We start from the raw sequence: 20,817 nt of genomic DNA on the forward strand, positions 1-20,817 counted from the left end.
CGTGTCACTCAATGAAGATTGGGGATGTCAAGTGTTAGTCGCTTGGTCGTGTCCGACTATTTGTGACCCCATGGAGCATAGCCCACCAGTCTCTTCTGTCCATGGGGCTTCTTCAGGCAAGAGTACTGGGGTGGGTTGCCATTTCTTCCTCCAGGGGATCTTCCCAATCCAGGGACTGAACCCAGGTCTTCCTGATTCTTTACTGTCTGAGCCACCAGGGAAGCCACTGTGGGAATGTCAAGACATCTCCTCAAATATTAAGGACAAGCTGCCTTATCTTTTTCTCTCTACAGTAAGAAAAAGACCTCCTGAGGATCTTGGATTGGGGAAGAAACACATAATTCATATGGATGTGCTGCTTCAAACTACTTAGCAGATATCTTACAATCAGAGCATGAAAAGGCTCTCTAGCTGGTCCAGGCCTCAGTTCTGCCATTTGGACCTTCTGAACTACTCAGCAGACCCTAAGAAGCTCCGTGGCAGTGGCACTGGACCCTATGGTAAGTCCAAGAGGCAAACCCACACTTGAGAACTAAATCCAGGTTTTGAGAACCAAGGCTTGCCCTTTGGAGCAAATAATTATCTTATTGCAAAATAGTTCTCAGGCTCCTTATAGGCAAAAGTATATACTAAACACCTGACCACTGATCAACAAGTGACTATTGAACTGCATGCTCAGAATAGATTGGATGTAATTATCATCCAAGACAAGGAACCTCTCAGAAACTTAGACAAAACAGCTAAATGTACTGTGGTATCTTGGAAGAGATAAAAGTATATTAGGCAAAAACTAGAGAAATCTGAATCAAGTGTCAATCTTAGGTAATAATAATGTATCAGTATTGGTTCACTAATTCTGACAAATATATCATACTAATTTAAGATGTTAAAAATACAGGTAACCAGATTTGGAGTATATGAGAATCATGTATATTATTTAGCTCCATCCCAACTCTTAGTACATTTCCTTGCCCTGGAAATTCGACTGCTCTCAACTGGACCATAAAACAACAAAAACTCTCTTAGAGGGCACTTGGCAATAAGTTTTGAAAACTCAAAAAATGTGCCTATATTTTGACTCAGAAATTCTATTTCTAGAAGTTTATGATCAGAAGAATATAAAAGTACACAAGTATAATGACATCTATTCAGCAATCAGTTCAGTTCAGTTCAGTTCAGTCGCTCAGTCGTGTCCGGCTCTTAGCGGCCCCATGGACTGCAGCACGCCAGGCTTCCCTGTCCATCACTAACTCCCAGAGTTTACTCAAACTCATGTCCATTGAGTCAATGATGCCATCCAATCATCTCATCCTCTGTCATCCCCTTCTCCTCTCGCCTTCAATTTTTCACAGCATCAGGGTCTTTTCAAATGAGTCAGCTCTTCGCATCAGGTGACCAAAGTATTGGAGTTTCAGCTTCAACATCAGTCCTTCCAATGAATATTCAGGACTGATTTCCTTTAGGATGAACTGGTTGGATCTCCTTGCAGTCCAAGGGACTCTCAAGAGTCTTCTCCAACACCACAGTTCAAAAACATCAATTCTTCGGTGATCAGCTTTCTTTATAACAAAAATATTAAAAACTATTCTCTGCCCTGTTTCCACCCAAGTCAGACCTCCCACCTCGAGTAAAGGCGTTCATGTAGAAGCAGAGGCATCTGACAAGAAAGAGAAAGGCTTGCAGTGAGGAGTCTGAGAGGAAGAAAAGCACTGTCTCCAGAAATCGTAGCCCCAGGAGGGGGCCCTAAGCCTCAGGAAAGACCAAAAGTGCTCAAACATGGCACGAGATGGGCACAGTCACCCTCACTCCTCAGCCTCCACCCAATGCATGTCTCTCCAGCTTTGTACCTAAGAAAAAGTCAGATTAGGGCCAAAAGAACAGGCTGCAGAAGCCAAGCTCTGAGCAACATTGCACTCGAGCTGGGCAGGCTAGGGACCCCGACACACCACTCAGAGCCGGGGCTTCTTCCTCACTCTTCCTTGAAAGTCTCCAAGGATCAGGCCCTCCAACAATGAAAGAGGGTCAAGGACTCCAGAGGTATTTCTTCACAAGCCGCCTCATTGCCCCTGTGACCTCCTTGTTCCTCAGAGTATAGATGAAAGGGTTGAACATGGGAGTGGCAACTGCGTAGAAGAGGGCAAGGATCTGGTCCCTGGTCTGGGAGGAGCCTGCCCCCAGCCTCATGTAGGCAACGATCCCCGTCCCAAAAAAGAGCATGACCACAAATAGGTGGGAGGAACAGGTAGAGAAGACTTTTCGACGTCCCTGGGATGTCGCGACCCCAAGGATGGTGACAAGAATACAGGCATAGGACACTATGATCAGTGAGAAGGGTGTCAGGATAAAGGCTATGGTGACGACAAGATTGCCCACTTCACCCCAAAAGGTGCTGGCGCTGGCCAGACTCAGCACAGGAAGGATGTCACACAGGAAGTGATGGATGATGTTGGTACCGTGGAAGGGCAAAGTGAAGATGAGGATGGAGTAAGTGGTGCTGGTGATGATGCCCATGAGGTAGCAGGCACCCACCAGGCACACACAGGCTCCCGGGTTCAGCAGGGTGCTATAACGCAGCGGCCGGCAGATGGCAGCATAGCGGTCATAGGCCATGGCAGTGAGCAGGCCACATTCAGTGATGCCAAACAGTGAGAAGAAATACACCTGGGTAAAGCAGCTGGCTTGCAGGATGGTGGGGCAGGAGGAAAGGAGGTCGGCCAGCATCCTGGGGACCACAGTCGTGGTGTAAAGTATCTCCAACCCGGAGAAGTGGCGCAGGAAGAAGTACATGGGCGAGTGCAGGGCAGCGTCAGCCAGGGTGAGGAGGATGATCAGCAAGTTGCCCAGCAGGGTGACCAGGTAGACCAGAAGCACCCCCCAGAACAGAGGGCCCCGGAGGGAACCGTAACCTGAGAACCCCAGCAAAACAAACTCAGTCACTGCTATGCCATTGCCACCTCTCATGTCCCCAAGGCCAGACTGGAAGGGGGAGTGAAGGGGGCAGCCTGGCAACAACAGAGGCTCCAGCTGCAGCAGGGAAGGCATGTGGATAGGTCCACAAGACCCTTCCAGGGGTCAGGAGTGGATATATCAGCACCTGGGTGGCTGACATTGCCCTCAGGACAGAAGGACAGAAACCAGGGGAGTTGAGGGTGATGGCAGTCCCTCCTTGAGGCTGGAACTGGAAAGACACAGAGGATTGGCTCCACTTACCAAGTTCTGGGTTCTGGGAGCAAAGAGATGGGACAGAGAGAACACCTCCCCTTTGGGAAAGCAGTGGAGGATATGGGCAGAAAGCAGGGTGCACAGACAGAATAAATAAAGCTGGCAGAAGGAGACTGGCAGAAAAATGAATCCAGCAGGAGGCAGGGCTGGAGTGAGAGCAAGAGCAGGAGAGAGAAAGACAAGACACAGGATCAAGACTTCAGAGAGAAGGCAGGTGGGGCTTTTACTTGCTCCTGAGTCTGCATGGCCCCAGGTCGGCCCTCCCTGCAGCCCAGGAGTGAAGCTCAGTCCCGCAGAGCCTGATTCCCAGAGGAGAGGTGGGGATGGAAACTATCAGGGGAGGCTGAAGAGGGGGAGACGGATCTGTCTGATGACGGGAAACAAGGAAGCAGCGGCTAAGCCTCTCTAATTCCCTACAGTCGGGCCTGGGGGCTGGAGTCCACACCTCAAGGACAAAACAGATGCCACAAGGCAAGAGTCTGCGTTGTATCCAGGGTCCCTCAGCCAGGCCTGAATGAAGCCGGGTTCAGAAATCTTGTGTTCCAGCTCCCCAGCCAGGGTCTACCTGCTGAACTGCCCAGCTCACTGCCCCGGAGGCTGCCCTCTGCCCACTGCCACAATGAGTCCCTAGGCTTCCTCTTTCCAGTGCCTAGAAACCAGGAACAGCACTTTCTCAAAATCCTTTTGTAAGACAGTGCTAATCATTCAAAGAAAAGAAACTACTAAAATAGTAACAGGTCTGAACTGTTGTTCTGCTGAGCTGAAGTTCTGCTTGAACTTCCCAACCCACGCCAGGCATCAACTTGCTCCCCAGCTACTGAGGAAGATGTTAGAAAGAGGAAACAGATCTCAGCTGGAATAATGTCACCAACAGTGGGGGAGGGGGGTAACACAAGTGACCAGAGAGGATGCCTCAAACCCTAAGGGCTCAAATAGTAAGGACCAGAGAGAAATTCCAGTCCTTGGAAAGATATGTATCACACAACCAAGAAAGAAGCTTTCTTTGCCACTGATTCATCTCCTGTTTAGAGTTGTGTGTGTGTGTGTGTGTGTGTGTGCGCGCGCGCGTGCGCGCAAGCTCAGTTATTCAGTCGTGACTGACTTTTATATCTCCATGGACTATGGACTTCCAGGCTGCTCTGTCCAGGGTATTTTCCAGGCAAGAATTCTGGCCTGGCTTGTGATCTCCTCCTCCATGGTGATAGCTCACAGTGACCAATGTCAGACTGATGATCTCCAAAGAAGATTTAGCTTCGGGACCAGGGACCAGACTTGATCACTCAGGAGCTTTTGTGCAGCAGAGTTTTATTAAAGTATAAAAAGGGACAGAGAAAGCTTCTGACAGACATCAGAAAGGGGACGGAGAGTGCCCCTCTTGCTAGTCTTAGCAAGAGAGTTATGTAATTTTTCAGTTGGTTATTACGTAAATCAGAAGAATGTCTCAAGGTTGTAAAGGTCTTACCAGACCCACCCCCACAATATGCATTTTAAGGTAACAGGATTATTCAGAAAGTTCTCAAGAAAGAGAAATATGTCCTCCAGCAGGATACATTGTTGTTATATAATCTTTAGTACAGACTTTATTTTTTTTTTATTTTATTTTATTTTTAAACCTCAAACACTGTATTAGTTTTGCCAACTGAGTTGTTGTGTAATCTTTAACTCTGGGCTTAAAGGAAAAAAAAAAAAAAACATTTTATATGACTAAGACTAAGGAATGTAGAAAAAAAAATTGTGTCTTTTCCTCCTCCTCAAGAGCCCCAGACCCCTTTCTCCTCCTCGGGGACCCCGGACTTCTTATCAACCTACCTAAGAATTGATTCTCTCAATGGTAGCTCAGCCGGGTAAAGAATCCCCCTGCAATGCAGGAGATCCCAGTTCAATTCCTGGGTCAGGAAGATCCCCTGGAGAAGGAAATGGCAACCCACTCTAGTATTCTTGCCTGGAGAATCCCCATGGACACAGGTGCCTGGTGGGCTGCAGTCCATAGGGTCACAAAGAATCGGACACAACTGAGGGACTCAGCACAGCACAGCAGAGTTCTATGAAATCCTCCTAATTCAAGGCAGAATCTTGTTTATTTGGGTTTTTCTATTTTAGGTTGTAATACGTTTATTTATTAAAAATTCAGGGTTTCCCTAGTGGCACAGGAGATAAGAATCACCTGCCAATGCAGGCGACATAGGTTCAATAGGTCTGGGAAGATTCCACATGCTGTACAGCAACTAAACCTGTGCCCCACAAATACTGAGCCTGAGTGTATTCCAGCTACTGAAGTCATTGTGCCTAGAGCCTACACTCCTCAACAGGAGAAGCCACTGCAAAGAGAAGCCCTCACACCAAAACGAAGAGTAGCCCCTGTTGCCGCAACTAGCGAAAGCTGAGCAAACCAACAAAGTCCCAGGGCAGCCAAAAAAAAAAAAATTAAAAATAATTTTTGTAAAAAATAAATAAAAGATAATTATTTGTTTAAAAAAAAAATTCAAGACTTCCTTGGTGGTCCTAGGGCTAAGAGTCTGCCTTGCAATGCTGAAAACTCGATACCTAGTAGGGGAACTAAGGTCCCACATGCCATGCAGTGAGGCCAAGATATATTCAAAAAAAAAAAAAAATTCAAACAACTTAAGTAGATAGTCCACCCTCAAGGAAGGAAAGAATAATCCCCACTCTTTAAGTGTGGGCTGTACATAGAGCTTTCTGGAAAGAAGCAGTAAAAACAATAACTTTACAGAGTAGCCTGAAAAACACCATTTCATGGTCAAGGTCAACCATCAGTAGTGTGAAATCAGGTGACAGTGTGCACCTTTGATCTCATGTGATGTGAAAGGCACGTCACCTCTTGGCTTTCCTCTTAAAACCCATAATTCCAGTCTCTTCATCAGAAAATTTCAATACAGGAGCAGACTACAAAATATCTCACCAGTACTCCTTAAAGCTGTCAAGGTCATCCAAAACAAGGAACCTCTGAGAAACTAAGGAGACATAACAGCTAAATGTACTGTGGTATCCTGGAAGAGATAAAAGGACATTAGGCAAAAACTAAAGAAATCTAAATAAAACATGGATCATAGGTAATAATAATGTATCACAGTTAGTTTACCAATTGTGACAAGTGTATCATACTAATTTCAGATCAGATCAGTCACTCAGTCGTGTCCAACTCTTTGCAACCCCATGAATCGCAGCACGCCAGGCCTCCCTGTCCATCACCAACTCCCGGAGTTCACTCAGACTCACGTCCATCGAGTCAGTGATGCCATACAGCCATCTCATCCTCTGTCATCCCCTTCTCCTCCTGCCCCCAATCCCTCCCAGCATCAGAATCTTTTCCAATGAGTCAAGTCTTCGCATGAGGTGGCCAAAGTACTGGAGTTTCAGCTTTAGCATCATTCCTTCCAAAGAAATACCAGGGCTGATCTCCTTCAGAATGAACTGGTTGGATCTCCTTGCAATCCAAGGGACTCTCAAGAGTCTTCAACACCACAGTTCAAAAGCATCAATTCTTTGGCGCTCAGCCTTCTTCACAGTCCAACTCTCACATCCATACATGACCACAGGAAAAACCATAGCCTTGACTAGATGAACCTTCGTTGGCAAAGTAATGTCTCTGCTTTTGAATATGCTATCTAGGTTGGTCATAACTTTCCTTCCAAGGAGTAAGCTTCTTTTAATTTCATGTTACTAACACAGGAAACCAGAAGTGGGGTGTATGAGATTGCAATTTTTCTGTCAATCTAAAACTTTGCAATTTTTCTGTCAATTATCTTTGTAATTTTTCTATCAACCTAAAACTATTCTAAAAGAAATTTTTTATTTTTAAAAGTTGATTTATTGACATGGAAAAATATTCACAATGTATTACTAGCTGATAAAAAGCAAAATAAAAAACAGCAAAGTGTCCATATAAAACACATATTCAGGTAAATAAATAGAGAGATAATTAAGGTAGACATACACCAAAGTATTAACAATGATACACTTTGGATGAAATGCTCTTGGAGTGCATAACTTACATAACTTTTGCTTGTGATTTTTTTAAGTGTGTTTTTGACCCACTGATGACACAATAATAAAAATCATATATGAAACACTGAAAAAGATGGAATTTGTTTTAACATATTTTGGTATTATTAAGTATCTGATTTATTTTCAACCATTTATGCCTATTTATGCCTTTGGAAATGTTTCTTTTTATCAATAGTTTAATTTTTTTGGCAACAAATCAATGTTTCTGATTGTCAGTGCACATTTTTCACACATGGGTCATAGAAAGGCTGTGAATAGAACACTTAGGCTGTTTTCAGATTTACGATGTTGAGCATGTCTGCAATTTCCAATTTTAAAAAGTTACCAATAAAAAGCAGGAAGGAGGTGTTATAGAGTCCCATCAATGGACCCCAAAAAGGCAGGGTTTGTTTTGTTTTGTTTTGTTTTGTTTTTGAGTAGCAGTTTAAATATGGAAGCTGTTCAAATGAGATCACATCGCCCCCGTGTGGTCAATCTCCAAATAACCACATTATACACGGGTGAGGAGATGGTGGAAGGAAGGTGCCTTGAAGATCTTCTACTTGTTCAAACTGCAGTCCATAGAGGAGAAAACTGAGATCTAGAAAAGCTCGTTCAGTTCACTCAAGATCGTTCAGTTGAGAGTGGAGCTGAGCGCACCTGACTGAGAGGAGCCCACTCATGTCCCAGGTAGGACGTCTCCATCTAGGCCCACAGGTAGGTCAGGTGATTTCTGCCAGACCAGATTCCCACTCCTGGAATACACCTGCTTGCTGTTCCCCTGCCTGAGAACCTTTCTCCACTTCTGAAGTTTATGTCCTGTCCGCCCTTCCAAACCAAGCACAGACACAGCTTCTCTGAGAAGTCTCTGCTGCTTCTCCCAGAAAAACTACACCCCTCAACAGCTTTCCATGCTGTGTCATCTCAGAACGTAGTGACTTAAAACAAGAAACATTTTATAACTCATGGTTTCTGAGTCAGAAACCCGAGTGAGACTTAGCTAGGTGTCTGGGGCTCCCACAAGCCTGCAGTCAAGATGGCAACCAGGCTCCCCTTGTCCCAAAGCTGCCCTGGGAGAGGGGCTGCTCCCAGCTCATGCCTGGGCTGTTGGCAAGCATCAGGGGCTCACTAGCTGGGAACACCAGTTCCTCACCATCGATGCCAGCTCACTCCCTGGAAGCTACCTCCCCTCTGAGTGACTGAGTCAGAGAGTGATGGAGAGAGTGAACAAGAGGAAAGTCAGCGGCTTTTTGTAATCTAATCTCAAAAGTGACAGCCGATTACTTTTGCTGTGCACAATCAGTTAGAAGTTGAGCCCTTAATTTTAGCTCTAACACGTCAGGGTTACAAAAACACTGTGACAGTGATCTTGCTCACACTCTCCCTCACTCACTCAGAGGAAAGGCATCTGCCCTGTGAGCCCCATGTAGCAAGGACCTGATGCGTCCATTTACTCAAGAGGAGGGGAAATGATGACACAAGGGCCTGGGCAGCAGGAGGTGGGCTGGCTGGGGGCCAGCCGCAGGGCAGCCTTTCACGTGCATACTGCTCTGCTACAGTGGACATTGCCCGAGCAATGCGGAGTCCAGCCCTGGGTTAAGTAATCACTTTACTTAAATCCCGTCATCTGCCTAGGGAACCAGGCATCGTGATTAATTATTTGCACTTGAGAAGGCTGAGGCTGAGACACACAATAGGTATGACTTGCCAAGGTCCCATTAGTCAGTGATGGAGCCAGGATCCAAACCCAAGCCTCTGACCCCGAGTGCAATGTCTTTTCTACCTTAGCTGCCTGCCCTGACCACCCTCCAAGTCAGACTCTCAGCTTCACCACTCACAAGCTGTGCGACTCTGACCTCTCAGAGACTAGGTTTTCTCATCCATAGAACAAAGACAGTCCCTACCTCACAGGATTGTCGTGAGAATTAAATAACAATACACGGTGTCTGGTGTATAATACAAGTCAGCATTTGGCCACATGAATCAGGGGAGATAGAGAAAGTGAGTGAGTTTACCACCTCCATTTCCACAAGACAATAAATTCGAAACAGAAAAAAGCTGCCCAAAAGATACCGAAATGGAAGAAAGTATGGGCCTAAAGGAAACGTGCCTTGGAGGTTTCCACTTTGAGTGGAGAGGTACGGGAGGCCCTCTGCTCCAGCCTGGAAGACAGGAAGCAGGCTTTCTTCATCATGCCCTGTGGCCTTTCTCAGAACAACATTTTTTTATTCAGGTGAAAATAGAAATAGTTTGGTTGCAGTATCTGGAGTGTGTGTGGATGGAAGGACATGAGAAGAGTCAAGGAGAGAGAAAAAGAACTGAAGAAAAATATGAAAAAGAGAAATGGGATCCATGACTGTCAGTCAACCCCACAAAGATCAGAAAATGAAACTGGTCTCAAGTTGCAGCTGAAAACATTAGGTTAGACCCAGGAAGAGGCTTCCCTGCTATGTCAGAAGGTAAAGAAGGCACCTGCAATGCAGGAGACCCCAGTTCGATCCCTGGGTAGTGAAGATCCCCTGGAGAAGGGAATGACAACCCACTCCAGTATTCTTGCCTGGAGAATCCCACGGACAGAGGAGCCTGGTGGGCTACAGTACATGGGGTCGCAAAGAGTCAGACATGACTGAGAGACTTAACACACTGGACTAGACCCTGGAAACTAGAACTATAGTGGCCTCCACCCTACAGATCATGAAAAAACACCTAAGTCTAGGAAATCCATGTACCCTGAAGCCCAGACCTTCCTGAATTTCTGGGGCTGAACTTTGACTTTGTGGGGGAAATGGGGAAGGGAAGATCTCACAGAACTAAGAGCTCCTGAGAGACAGCTTGGGGCAGGAGAAGGCTCTTAAACCCCCTGAGATACTCTTTGGCTCTACAAGTCTAAGCAGTGTCTTGCATACATCCACATGCAGCTTAATGATTAATAGGTACTTTCTCCTCTGAGTTGCTGTGTAAGTTTTAACTAGTTCCCCAGGGTCAGCCAAAGCTCCCTCAGGCTGGGTCCCCAGTCCCGCAACACCCAAAGCCTCAACAACAATAATGACCTTAAATGAGAAAATGAGTACTTCTCCACAGGTACAATGGTAATCACACCCGTGGTACAATGGTAATCACACCCGCAATAATGCCACAATTGTTTTTGTCCCTCAACATTAAAAAAAAGAAAGAACACAGGGAACTATACCCAGTATTTTGTAATACCCTACAAGGGAAGAGAATCTCAAAAAGATATATGTGTGTGTGCGTGTGTGTGTGTGTGTGTGTGTGTGTGTGTGTGTATACTGCTGCTACTGCTAAGGCACTTCAGTCGTGTCCGACTCTGTGTGACCCCATAGACAGCAGCCCACCAGGCTCCCCCGTCCCTGAGATTCTCCAGGCAAGAACACTGGAGTAGGTTGCCATTTCCTCCTCCAATGCATAAAAGTAAAAAGTGAAAGTGAAGTCGCTCAGTCGTGTCTGACTCTTTGTGACCCCATGGACTGCAGCCTACCAGGCTCCTCTGTCCATGGGATTTTCCAGGCAAGAGTACTGGAGTAGGGTGCCATCGCCTTCTCCGACCCTACCAAAGTTTGAATCCAGATCTCCTGCATTGTGGGTGGATTCTTTACCACCCGAATATTTGGGCTTCCCTGGTGGTTCGGGTGGTAAAGAATCCACCCACAATACACGAGACCTGGATTCAAACTCTAGTAGGGTAGACCCTCTGGAGAAAGGAATGGCTATCCACTCCAGTATTCCTGCCTAGAGAATTCTATGGACAGAGGAGCCTGGAGGGCTACAGTCCGTGGGGTCTCACAGAGTCGGACATGACTGAGCAACTAAGCACCGCTGCTGCTGCTGCTAAGTCACTTCAGTCGTGTCCGCCGTCCATGGGATTTTCCAGGCAAGACTACTGGAGTGGGGTGCCATTGCCTTCTCCGAACTAAGCACTAACCACCTATATATATAATTTCATCACTGTGCTGTACACCTGAAACTAACATGAAATTGTAAATCAACTATACTTCAATTTTTAAAATAAATAAGTAAAAAGAAAATTAATAGTTTGCAGCCTAGCAATGAACAGAGCACTTCAGCAATTTCACAATCTCATTTGGTCCTCACCTCAAACCTAGAGATAGGCCTCGCAGGTATTACTGCTGTGTTTTAATGACAGGAAAACTAAGGAGCCATGTGACTGCAAAATCACTTGGCCAACAAGGGTGGAGCTGAGACTTGAAACCTAGAAGTCACACCCCAGGTTCCCAGTCCAGGACATCCTAATACACCACCCAGTCCTGCCTATCTTGAAGACCACCCCACCTCCTACCAGCTCTGTCCCCACATCTGTGAGTTGTCCTCTGAAAGTCCAGCTCCTTCCAACATCAAGAGGCCACAGTGTCCTACACAGCAACTGAGGAATAGCTGACCTCCTCTAAGAATCCCCTTATCTTCTCACATCTTACCCCCTCACCACTCAGCTGGCATCTGGGACAAGAACACAGGCATCCTTTGGGGGTGGCAGGGTGGACATTAGTCCCTGCCCACAGTCCTTACTATGTTTCTATAACTCCATCCACCACTCTGCCTAAGAACTTCCAGAACTAAGGGGAGACTTGCTGTTTACATTTATTAATTTTGTGTTTTGTTTCTTGTTGCACAGCATAAAGAGCTTACCAAGACATATCAAACGAACCCCCCTCAAAAAAAGCTAAAATTAAAAGTAGGAGCAATAGAAATAAAGAGAAAAAAATAAAATTTTAAAACAGAAAAAGAGGTAGGGATATAAAATAGAGTCAGGAATGAAACTAAAAAATGCCAACTATAAGACTCATGCCCTTCCTAAGGGTGGGTCACAAGTTTGGCTCAAAACTGTTTAGCAGTCAACCCAAAAAGGAAAGTCTGGTTAGTTCCAGAGTCTACAATGTCCGTGAGATAAAACAGAGACAGACTGCTTGGGGCACCACAACTATTCCTGGAGCTAAGACCAGACAGAAGCTTCTCCGAAGCATATCCCTAGAGAGATGACTGTGGTTTGCGTCCCTACGGTTTCTTTAAAAGTGAGTTTGTTGGTATGGCTTCTAACAGCTCAGTACAGGGAATACCAGGGCACCAAAGGACACTGGCCATGGTGGGAGGGACTGGGTACACCACGTACCCTGCTCTGTCCCCATGGAGCTCGATGTAGGGCAGGATTTCTCAACCTTGATGTGCCTGACATTTGGGGCCAGGTCATTCTTTGCTGTGAATGACTGCCATTGCCTTACAGGAAGGTTGGCAGCAGCCTTGGCCTCTGTCCACTAGATGCCAGTAGCACCCTTCCCCCTAGCTTTGACAAACAGTGTCTCCAGAGGTAGGCAAATATCGACTGGCCCCAGTTGAGAACCACTGACCCAAGGGTAGAAATCACTGCTTCTGTTTTCTTTTTTTTGTTGTTTATTTTGCTGTGTCTTAGTTGCAACACACAGGACCTTCCATTGTGGCACTTGGACTCTAGTTGTGGCATGGGTTTAGTCATTCCGCAGCATATGGGATTTTAGTTCCCCAACCAGGGATTGAACCTGTGGACCCTTGCATCGCAAGGCAGATTCTTAACCACTGGACCACCAGAGAAGTCCCTTCTATTTTCTTTTTAGTGTGGGGGAACAAAGAGGAACCTGTTTATTTTTTTTCCCCTGCTTTTTTTTTTTCCCATTGGAGGTAATTGCTTACCTAGATAATCTTTGGCATTTTTAATTTTTGAATTAAGTATTTTTACATTGGCTGTAAGCCAAACTTATGAGATGCTTAAGTTGATTTAATCACATTATTCTTGTAATATATAGCCAAATATATGCATACATATATATGTATATATCTTTTAAAACTTTTTATTTTGTATTAGGGTATAGCCAATTAACAATGTTATGACAGTTTCAGGTGAACAACCAAGGGACTCAGCCATAGGTATACATATATCCATTCTCCCCCAAACTCCCCTCCCATCCAGGCTGCCACATAACATTGAGCAGAGTTCCCTGTGCTATATAGTAGCTCTTTGTTGGTTACCCATTTTAAATATAGCAGTGTGTACATATCCATCAGGAACTCCCTAACCATCCCTTCCTTCCCCTCTTCCTTCCCCCCAGCAACCTTTCTAAGTCTGTAAGTCTAAATCTGTGAGTCAGTCCATTTGTTTTGTAAGTTCATTTGTATCATATCTTTTTAGATGCCGCATATAAGGGAGGCCAAGAGGAAACTGCTTTTATTTTTATTATTTTTTACAGTTTTATTGAGTTCTAATTTATGGACCATAAAATCCACTCATATAAAATACAAAGTTTTGGGACTTCCCTGATGGGGGGACTTCCCAATGCTGGGAGCCTGCCCAATTCAGGGGGCCCAGGTTTGATCCCTGGTCAGGGAAGTAAGAGCCCGAATGCTATGCAGCACAGCCAAATAAAATAAATAAATAAATAATTTTAAATATATAGTTTTAAAAAATAAAGTACACAATCCCATGGGTTTTAGTATACTCACAGCATCATTTAACCACCACACACATCACTTCAAAAAGTTACTCTGCACCCCTTAGCCATCACTTCCCTTTCTTCCCTCCTCCCAGTATCTCCTGGACAGATTTGCCTCTTTTAGATATTTCATATAAATAGAACCATGGAGCAGGTGGTGTTTTGTGTCTGGCCTCTTTCACTTAGCATGTTTTCAAGGTTCATCCATGTTGTAGCATGAATCATTACTGATATCTTTTTGTGGCCAAATAATATTCCATTGTATGGATATGTCATATTTTATTTATCCATGCATCAGTTTAAGAGTACTTGGGTTCTTTACACTGTGGGGCTACTATGAATAACTTTGCTACAAACTCTCACGTACAAAAAACTTTTTTAATTATAGTTGATTTACATTGTTAGGTTCAGGTGTAGAACAAAGTGATTCAGTTATACATACACATATTACCTATTTTTTTCAGATTCTTTTCCCTTTTATGTTATTACAAAATACTGAGTATAGTTCCCTGGTGTACAATGTTTTGAGAATATATATGTTTCCATTTCTCTTTGGTATATTCATAGGAATGAATGGTTGATACGGAGCTCTTTGTTGTTTGGTTATTGCTGTTATTTTAAAAAGGAAGATGTATTTGTTTATATTCATTTCTTTAGATCCTATGTATAAGTGATAACATGATATTTGCCTTTCTCTGACTTACTTCACTTAGTATAATGGTCTCCAAGGTCCATCCATATTGGGTGGCTACAATCTTAAAATATTGTTGCTGATTATTTGATCAATGCCCTGATGATAGGGCTTTCCTCACTGACAATAAAGACAAGCCTGGTGAGCGGGGCTTCTCGGGGATCTTCCAGAAAGGTCAAATAGTGACAGCTCTTTGGGGATCTGCTCTTTGGGGAGTGCTTCAGGAGCCAGGCAGGACTGGAGTTGCTTGGGTGAGGAGTGAGGTCACACGTTTTTGTGATATTAGTAGAATGGTCCATTAGACTGACATTCATGATTCCCCATTGTTTTTAGTGCCTTTCTTGAAAGGGGAAACGCAGTTTTCACAGTTTTGAAACATTCAGAACCATGAATTAACTTCGTAGAAATGTCATTATTGACTGCACGTCCTATCTACAACCCACATGTGGCAGGCAAGGCCACCCAGAGGGTGAGAGAGGACTAGTCTTCTTCCATTTCTCAGACTGTGGATGTATCAGAAAATGAAGAAATGCCAGAACAGAGTTACTGAAACATTGGTGCATTTTTTATGTTTATTTTTAACCAACCTAAACTTTGAATATCATCAATAAATGCAAAGACAGTGTGACCTTATTAGGCAATAATAGCAAAGTCCTATACTGGAGGTCTTTCATGAATACAAGCCCCGGGCCAAGTAACTTCCCTGGTTCCCTGAGTGATAATAAGACTCTTCCTTTCTGTCCTACTGTGGATTTCTCTGCTCCCTGTGGGAGGAAGGGAGTGAAAATTCAGATAAGTCAACCTCAAGTTCTCTCTTACCAGGAAAGCAGCAGCATCTCAGTAGATTAAAGTGGTGCCTCCTCCAAGCAAATCCAAGGAGGTCAGAAGAAGGTCATCCTCCCCCATCCATGACCATGTCTCAGCCCCTGCCAGCATTCTCCCACCTCTCCAGGCTTTGCTAGGGGAAAAAAGTCACTCCTATTGCTATAACGGAGATTTACACCATTCCTTTTCTGTCTGGCCTGGGCACTCTGCACAGAGCAGTATAGAATAAGAAGACTTGATGTGCTGCCTTAACTCATTCCTTGAGGTAAGGAGCCCTTAAAACCCAAGACTTAAGCAGAAAAAGGTTTCTTGTGGAGATTTCCTCTTTCTCCACCCATGTTAAAGCTTCAGATTTTAGCCTTTTAGCCAAATGTTAATAAAAGTTTTCCTCTACCAGATTTTACCAGATCCAAAGTGGGGAGGAGTTCTCTGATTTCATGAATGGAGTATGCTGTAGGCAATTTTTTCACAAGTTACCTAAAAAGTAAGCACACCTCACTATGCTGCTGCTAAGTCGCTTCAGTCATGTCCAATTCTGTGCGACCCCATAGACGGCAGCCCACCAGGCTCCCCTGTCCCTGGGATTCTCCAGGCAAGAACACTGGAGTGGGTTGCCATTACCTTCTCCAGTGCATGAAAGTGAAAAGTGAAAGTGAAGTCGCTCAGTTGTGTCCGATTCTTCAAGACCCCATGGACTGCAGCCTACTAGGCTCCTCCGTCCATGGGGTTTTCCAGGCAAGAGGACTGGAGTGGGGTGCCAACACCTCACTATAATAAGGATTAATTTTTCTCTCAAGTCAATAAAATATGATTCCATATTAAGAAGGCATATATTCCCCCCAAGGTTCAGATTCGGATTCTATTCCTAGCAAAATGCTAATCTATGCTAGGGACACAGGACTTCTTACCAAGCCTTAATGAGCTCTGCTGGGTCACACAGCCCTCCTAGGTCAGGGGCCAGCTTCAAGTTCCCATCCTCAACACTCCCCTCTGAGAGAAGAAAAAGGGAGAACTCAGTAAAAAGAACTACCTGGGGAAATTCCCTGGCAGTTCAGTGGTTAGGTCTCTGTGCTGACAGTGCAGGGGGCACTAGTTCAATCCCTCGTCAGAGAACTAGGATCCTGCAGTGCTCGCAGCATGGTCGAAAACAAACAATCTGGTTTTGACTGAAGCTTTTCTCTGATCTTCCACATCTTGATATTTACTAGGCAGAATAATAACAGCCACATGGTAATATTTTACCTCGGGGTGATGCAAGTGGTTTACAATGCACTCTCGCTTGCATTTCTTCATTTGAGCCTCATCTGAGAGGTAGGCATGACATATTTTTCCCATGGAACAAATGAAGAAACTAAGGCTCAGATAAATGACAGGCTACATAGCCTGCACATGGTAGAATGGTAACTAAATGCAGAATTTCAGCCTCACAGTTCAGTGCTTTTTATGTAACATGTCAGTTGCTTATAGAGTATTACTTCTTCAATATTGTTGTGTCTGTTTTGGATGTGTGCCTTCATCTTCTTATGCAAGTTGTTAAAAATAAGAATATATGTTACTATCTTGGGACTTCCCTGGTGGTCTAGTGGTTAAGACACTGCACTTCCACCGTGGGGGTCAAGGGATCAATCCCTGGTTGGGGAACTAAGATCCTGCATGCCACAAGGTGTGGCCAGAAAAATTAAATTAAATTTAAAATAAATAAATAACGATATCTGAAGATGAGGACAACAGCAAAAGGAAAAACAAGGAAAGCTCAGTACTTCTTAACAAATATAGTTGGCACGCTAAGTCATATCTGATGGCTTCCAGTACTTTTGCTGTGAAATACTAAAGCATCATATTGGAACATGAGAGAGTGCACACAGAAGTTGTGCAACAAATATGTGTAATGAGAAGAGCACACTGGGTTGCTGGAGGGCACACACTCTTCTTGTCACTCTCCCTGTGTTTCTTGAGAGTTCCTTGTGACCAGAGGACATCTAAGTGAAAGTCTGCCAACTGCACTATAAAGCTGGGCATTCTAGCAGAGCCACGCCTTCTAAAGGTGAAAATACTGCTTAGAGTTGCCAAGAATGATGTTTGCACTAGACATTCTAACCCCTACTCCAACTCTGAGCCTCGCCTCATTCCTGAAGCTAAGGGCCCAGCCCCAGTCCCTGCCCTAACACCAGGAATTGTCTCATCTGATCCTCTGGCCTTGACTCATGCTCACTGACCAGGCCTCTGTCTATCTCGCCTACCATTTCCATCCAGGTTCACCTCGTGCCTCACTGACTCGGTTTGATCCTTGCTGGACTCTATTTGGGCTTAACTAGCCATGCCCAGGCCCAGGCCCCAGGCAGCTCCTGTTTGACCCTGCTGTGAGGTGCTAAGTCTGTACATCTGCCCATCTAGGCACCCCTTAAATGGAGGCCTTGCCACCACTCCTTCCTGAAATCAAGCTCTGGAATGTCCAGGCCTCCCCAGAGAGCACTGCCTCTTGGAGGAACCAAGGAGACCAAGGACCCTGAACTCACAAGCTCCATCTCCCTTTTCAGCCAATAAAGTGGTTTCTTAAGACAGAGCTTTTCAATGTACACACAGACACAGATACGTATGTGAATGACCTGGGGATCTTGTTCTAAATGCAGATTCAGATTCAGTAGGTCTGGGGTGGAACCTAAAACTCTTCATTTCTAACAAATGCCCCAGTGAAACCAATAATGTTGGCTTTCAGAGCTAGGGGCACTTTGAGGACCAGGGTTAGACTCACTAAGTCATGTCTGATTCTTTTCTGTCCCCAAGGTCTGTAGCCCGCCAGGCTCCTCTGTCCTTGGGATTTCCCAGGCAAGAATATATAGCAGAACCCACTGGAGTGGGTTGCCATTTCCTTCTCCAGGGCAGCTTCCCAACCTAGGGATCGAACCTGGCTCTCCTGCATTGCAGGCAGACATTTTACCACTGAGCCACCAGGGAAGTCCAGGGTTCTAGAATACTGATTACTGTGGTATTGCAAAATTAAAAACAAACAAACAACAACCACAGCAACAGCAACAACAAAAACAAACAGTTCACAGAATCTGGAGTGTATCACTGCGTATTTTGTTTTTGCACTAATCACGTGCAGCACTGCTTTATCTTTTTCACTTAAGAGTTTCCTATAAGTGTGTTTTGTTTCCTACTCATGCATCAGTTCCTTTACAGCGCTCATCCATTCTGCAAACTGTGTTGGTGCTACAGGAAATTGTAAGACCATCCTTGTGTTCAACAGGCCTTTACAGGTAGACAGATCTGTAAACTGGTATCTTCGGTGCAATGTGATGAGTATAATAATAGTATTAATATCTGTATATAGTATGAGGAAAAAGAGACCCAGAATCACATCAGGTCAGGGACTCATCAGGAAAGCCATACTGGGCAATGAAGAGCCTGAGGTGAATCTAACCAAAGAAAGGAGCGAGCCCAGTGTGGTGCAAGGGACCTGCCTGGCAGAGCGAGAAACAGCCCAGAAGTGGGGGACGGGGTGGGCTGGGAGGAAGCCTCAGAGAAGAGGCTGTGGTTTCTTTCTATCAGGGGCTGATCACAGAGGGCCTTGTCTACCACGTTAAGGCACTTGGACCTTATCCAGCAGACAATGAAAAAACTATTCAGATTTTTAAATAAGGGTGTGACATGGTCATTTATGTGTTTTTGGTAAAACATATTTGGTGACAGTGTGGAGAATGGATTTCAAGATGCCAAACTAAAAACCTAAAGGGAGGGAGGCTCAAGAAGTAGGGGATATTCGTATACTTACACCTGATTCACATCGTTATATAGCAGAAGCCAATACAATGTTGTAAAGCAATTATCTTCCAATTAAATTTTTTTTTAAAAAGGAGGGGGAACCCATTAGGAAACAGTTTTTATGGTCCAGAAACCAATGATGGGGGCTTGAACAAAAACCCTGGTGGTTGGAATAAGAAAGAGGAGACAGATTCAAGATACGTTTAGAAGGTATTTGGAAATACATGGCAAGATTTTGTGGTTTATTGAATGCGGACAGGGGCAGTGAACAGGAGGGTAAAGAATGACTCCCAGTGGTTGGCCTGGGGCAGTTTCACTGCATCCAACCAAATCCAAGAGCACAAGAAGGCTTGCTTGTCTGGATCTGGAGTTCAGGACCAGATCCAACCTCTATGATAATGGGTTTCAAATATTTATCTCCAGCCTAAAATGTTCTTCAAAGTTCTAGATTCATATATTTAAAATCAGCATGCTAAAACCAAATTCACCATCTTCAAAAGACAACATCTCCTTATTCTGATAAATTGAATCCAGTGACCCGAGTCAGAAGCCTCAAAGTAATCTGCTAAGAATTATAAATGCTTAGCGGCTGCCAAGGGCTCTTGGAGAGTTAATGTTTAATAGGTACAGAGATTCAGTTGGGAAGATCAAAAAGTTCTGGAGGTGGGTGTTAGATGATAGTGGCACAACAATGGAAATGAATTTAATGCCACTGAACTATACACTTTAAAATGGTTTAAACAGTTACTTTTGTGTTATACTTAGTTTACCAAAACTTTTAAAATGAAAAAGGGGATTAAATACCTTCTTTTAATCTCCTCCTCTCTGCCCCCACCACTGTTGTTCCAAATATTATCCCTTCACCGGACCATAGCAAATCCTCTCTGAACTGGTCTCCCTGCCTCCAATCTTTTTTCCTTAAATCAGTCATCAGAGAGATGTTTCCAACAAGTCAATCAGATCATATGAATGATTCCCATTACCTGTAGAATAAAATCCAAACCCCTTAGATTGGCAGAGAAGGCTCTCAACGTCATGGACCTTTTCTCAATGATATAGACCCTTTATTCATCCATATGATAGATCATATGGTTGAGTGGTCCCTGAGATAGGCACTGGAAATGGCCCCAAGGACATAGCCATGAAGAGGAAAATATGCTCTCTGACTTTGTAGAGCTATCTCAACACAGAAAACAGCAGATTTTTTTTGTTATAATTTTTTTATTTTATTTTATTTATGTTTGGTTGCACTGGATCTTCATCGCTGCCTCAGACTTTTCTCTAGTTGCAATGCATGTGCTTGTCACTGGGGTGGCATCTCTTGTTGCTGCACAGGTGTTCAGAGGTTGTAGCAAATGGACTTAGTGGCCCTACGGCATGTAGGATTTTTTTCCAGGACCAGGGATTGAATCCATGTCCCCTGCATTGGCGGGCAGATTCTTAACCACTGGACCACCAGGGAATTCCCAGATTTTAAAATATAGACAAATTTTTTTAAGTTATAAATTGTGATGAATCTATTGGTCGTGGATGATGTTGTTGTTATTATTGTTTTGGTCTTGGCATGTGGGATCTTATTTCCCTAACCAGCCAACCAGGGGTAGAACCCATGCACTCTCTGCTCCCTGCAGTGGCAGCAGAATCCTAACCACTGGACCACCAGGGAATTCCCTATTGGTCGTTTTTTGACATACATGTTTTCAGTATTTACTACTTGACAGGCTGGAAATGTGATGAGGGAAAAAAGACACAATTCTTGTTCTTATGGAATGTATTAACAGAGACTAATTAGATAGTGGTAAGAATACACAGAGA

At 44.4% G+C, this 20,817-nt stretch overlaps 2 protein-coding genes across 2 annotated transcripts in view; one reads left to right on the forward strand and one right to left on the reverse strand.

Annotated features, from left to right (window-relative positions):
• Window positions 1-2,022: 2,022 nt before the first annotated feature.
• LOC129647994 (olfactory receptor 9-like) lies at window positions 2,023-2,961 on the reverse strand. The gene has a single exon (XM_055574889.1). The coding sequence runs from the start codon at window positions 2,959-2,961 to the stop codon at window positions 2,023-2,025; it is 939 nt and encodes a 312-aa protein (XP_055430864.1).
• A 6,868-nt stretch (window positions 2,962-9,829) lies between these two features.
• Window positions 9,830-20,817, forward strand: part of ORMDL2 (ORMDL sphingolipid biosynthesis regulator 2) — a 155,981-nt gene continuing 144,993 nt past the window's right edge. The window contains exon 1 of the mRNA XM_055577275.1: window positions 9,830-9,833. The gene's annotated coding sequence lies outside the window, so the exon portion shown is untranslated. The remainder of the gene's footprint in view (window positions 9,834-20,817) is intronic.

The sequence above is a fragment of the Bubalus kerabau genome, chromosome 1 (assembly GCF_029407905.1).
Source record: "Bubalus kerabau isolate K-KA32 ecotype Philippines breed swamp buffalo chromosome 1, PCC_UOA_SB_1v2, whole genome shotgun sequence".
In the NCBI taxonomy this organism is placed as follows: Eukaryota; Metazoa; Chordata; class Mammalia; order Artiodactyla; family Bovidae; genus Bubalus; species Bubalus kerabau.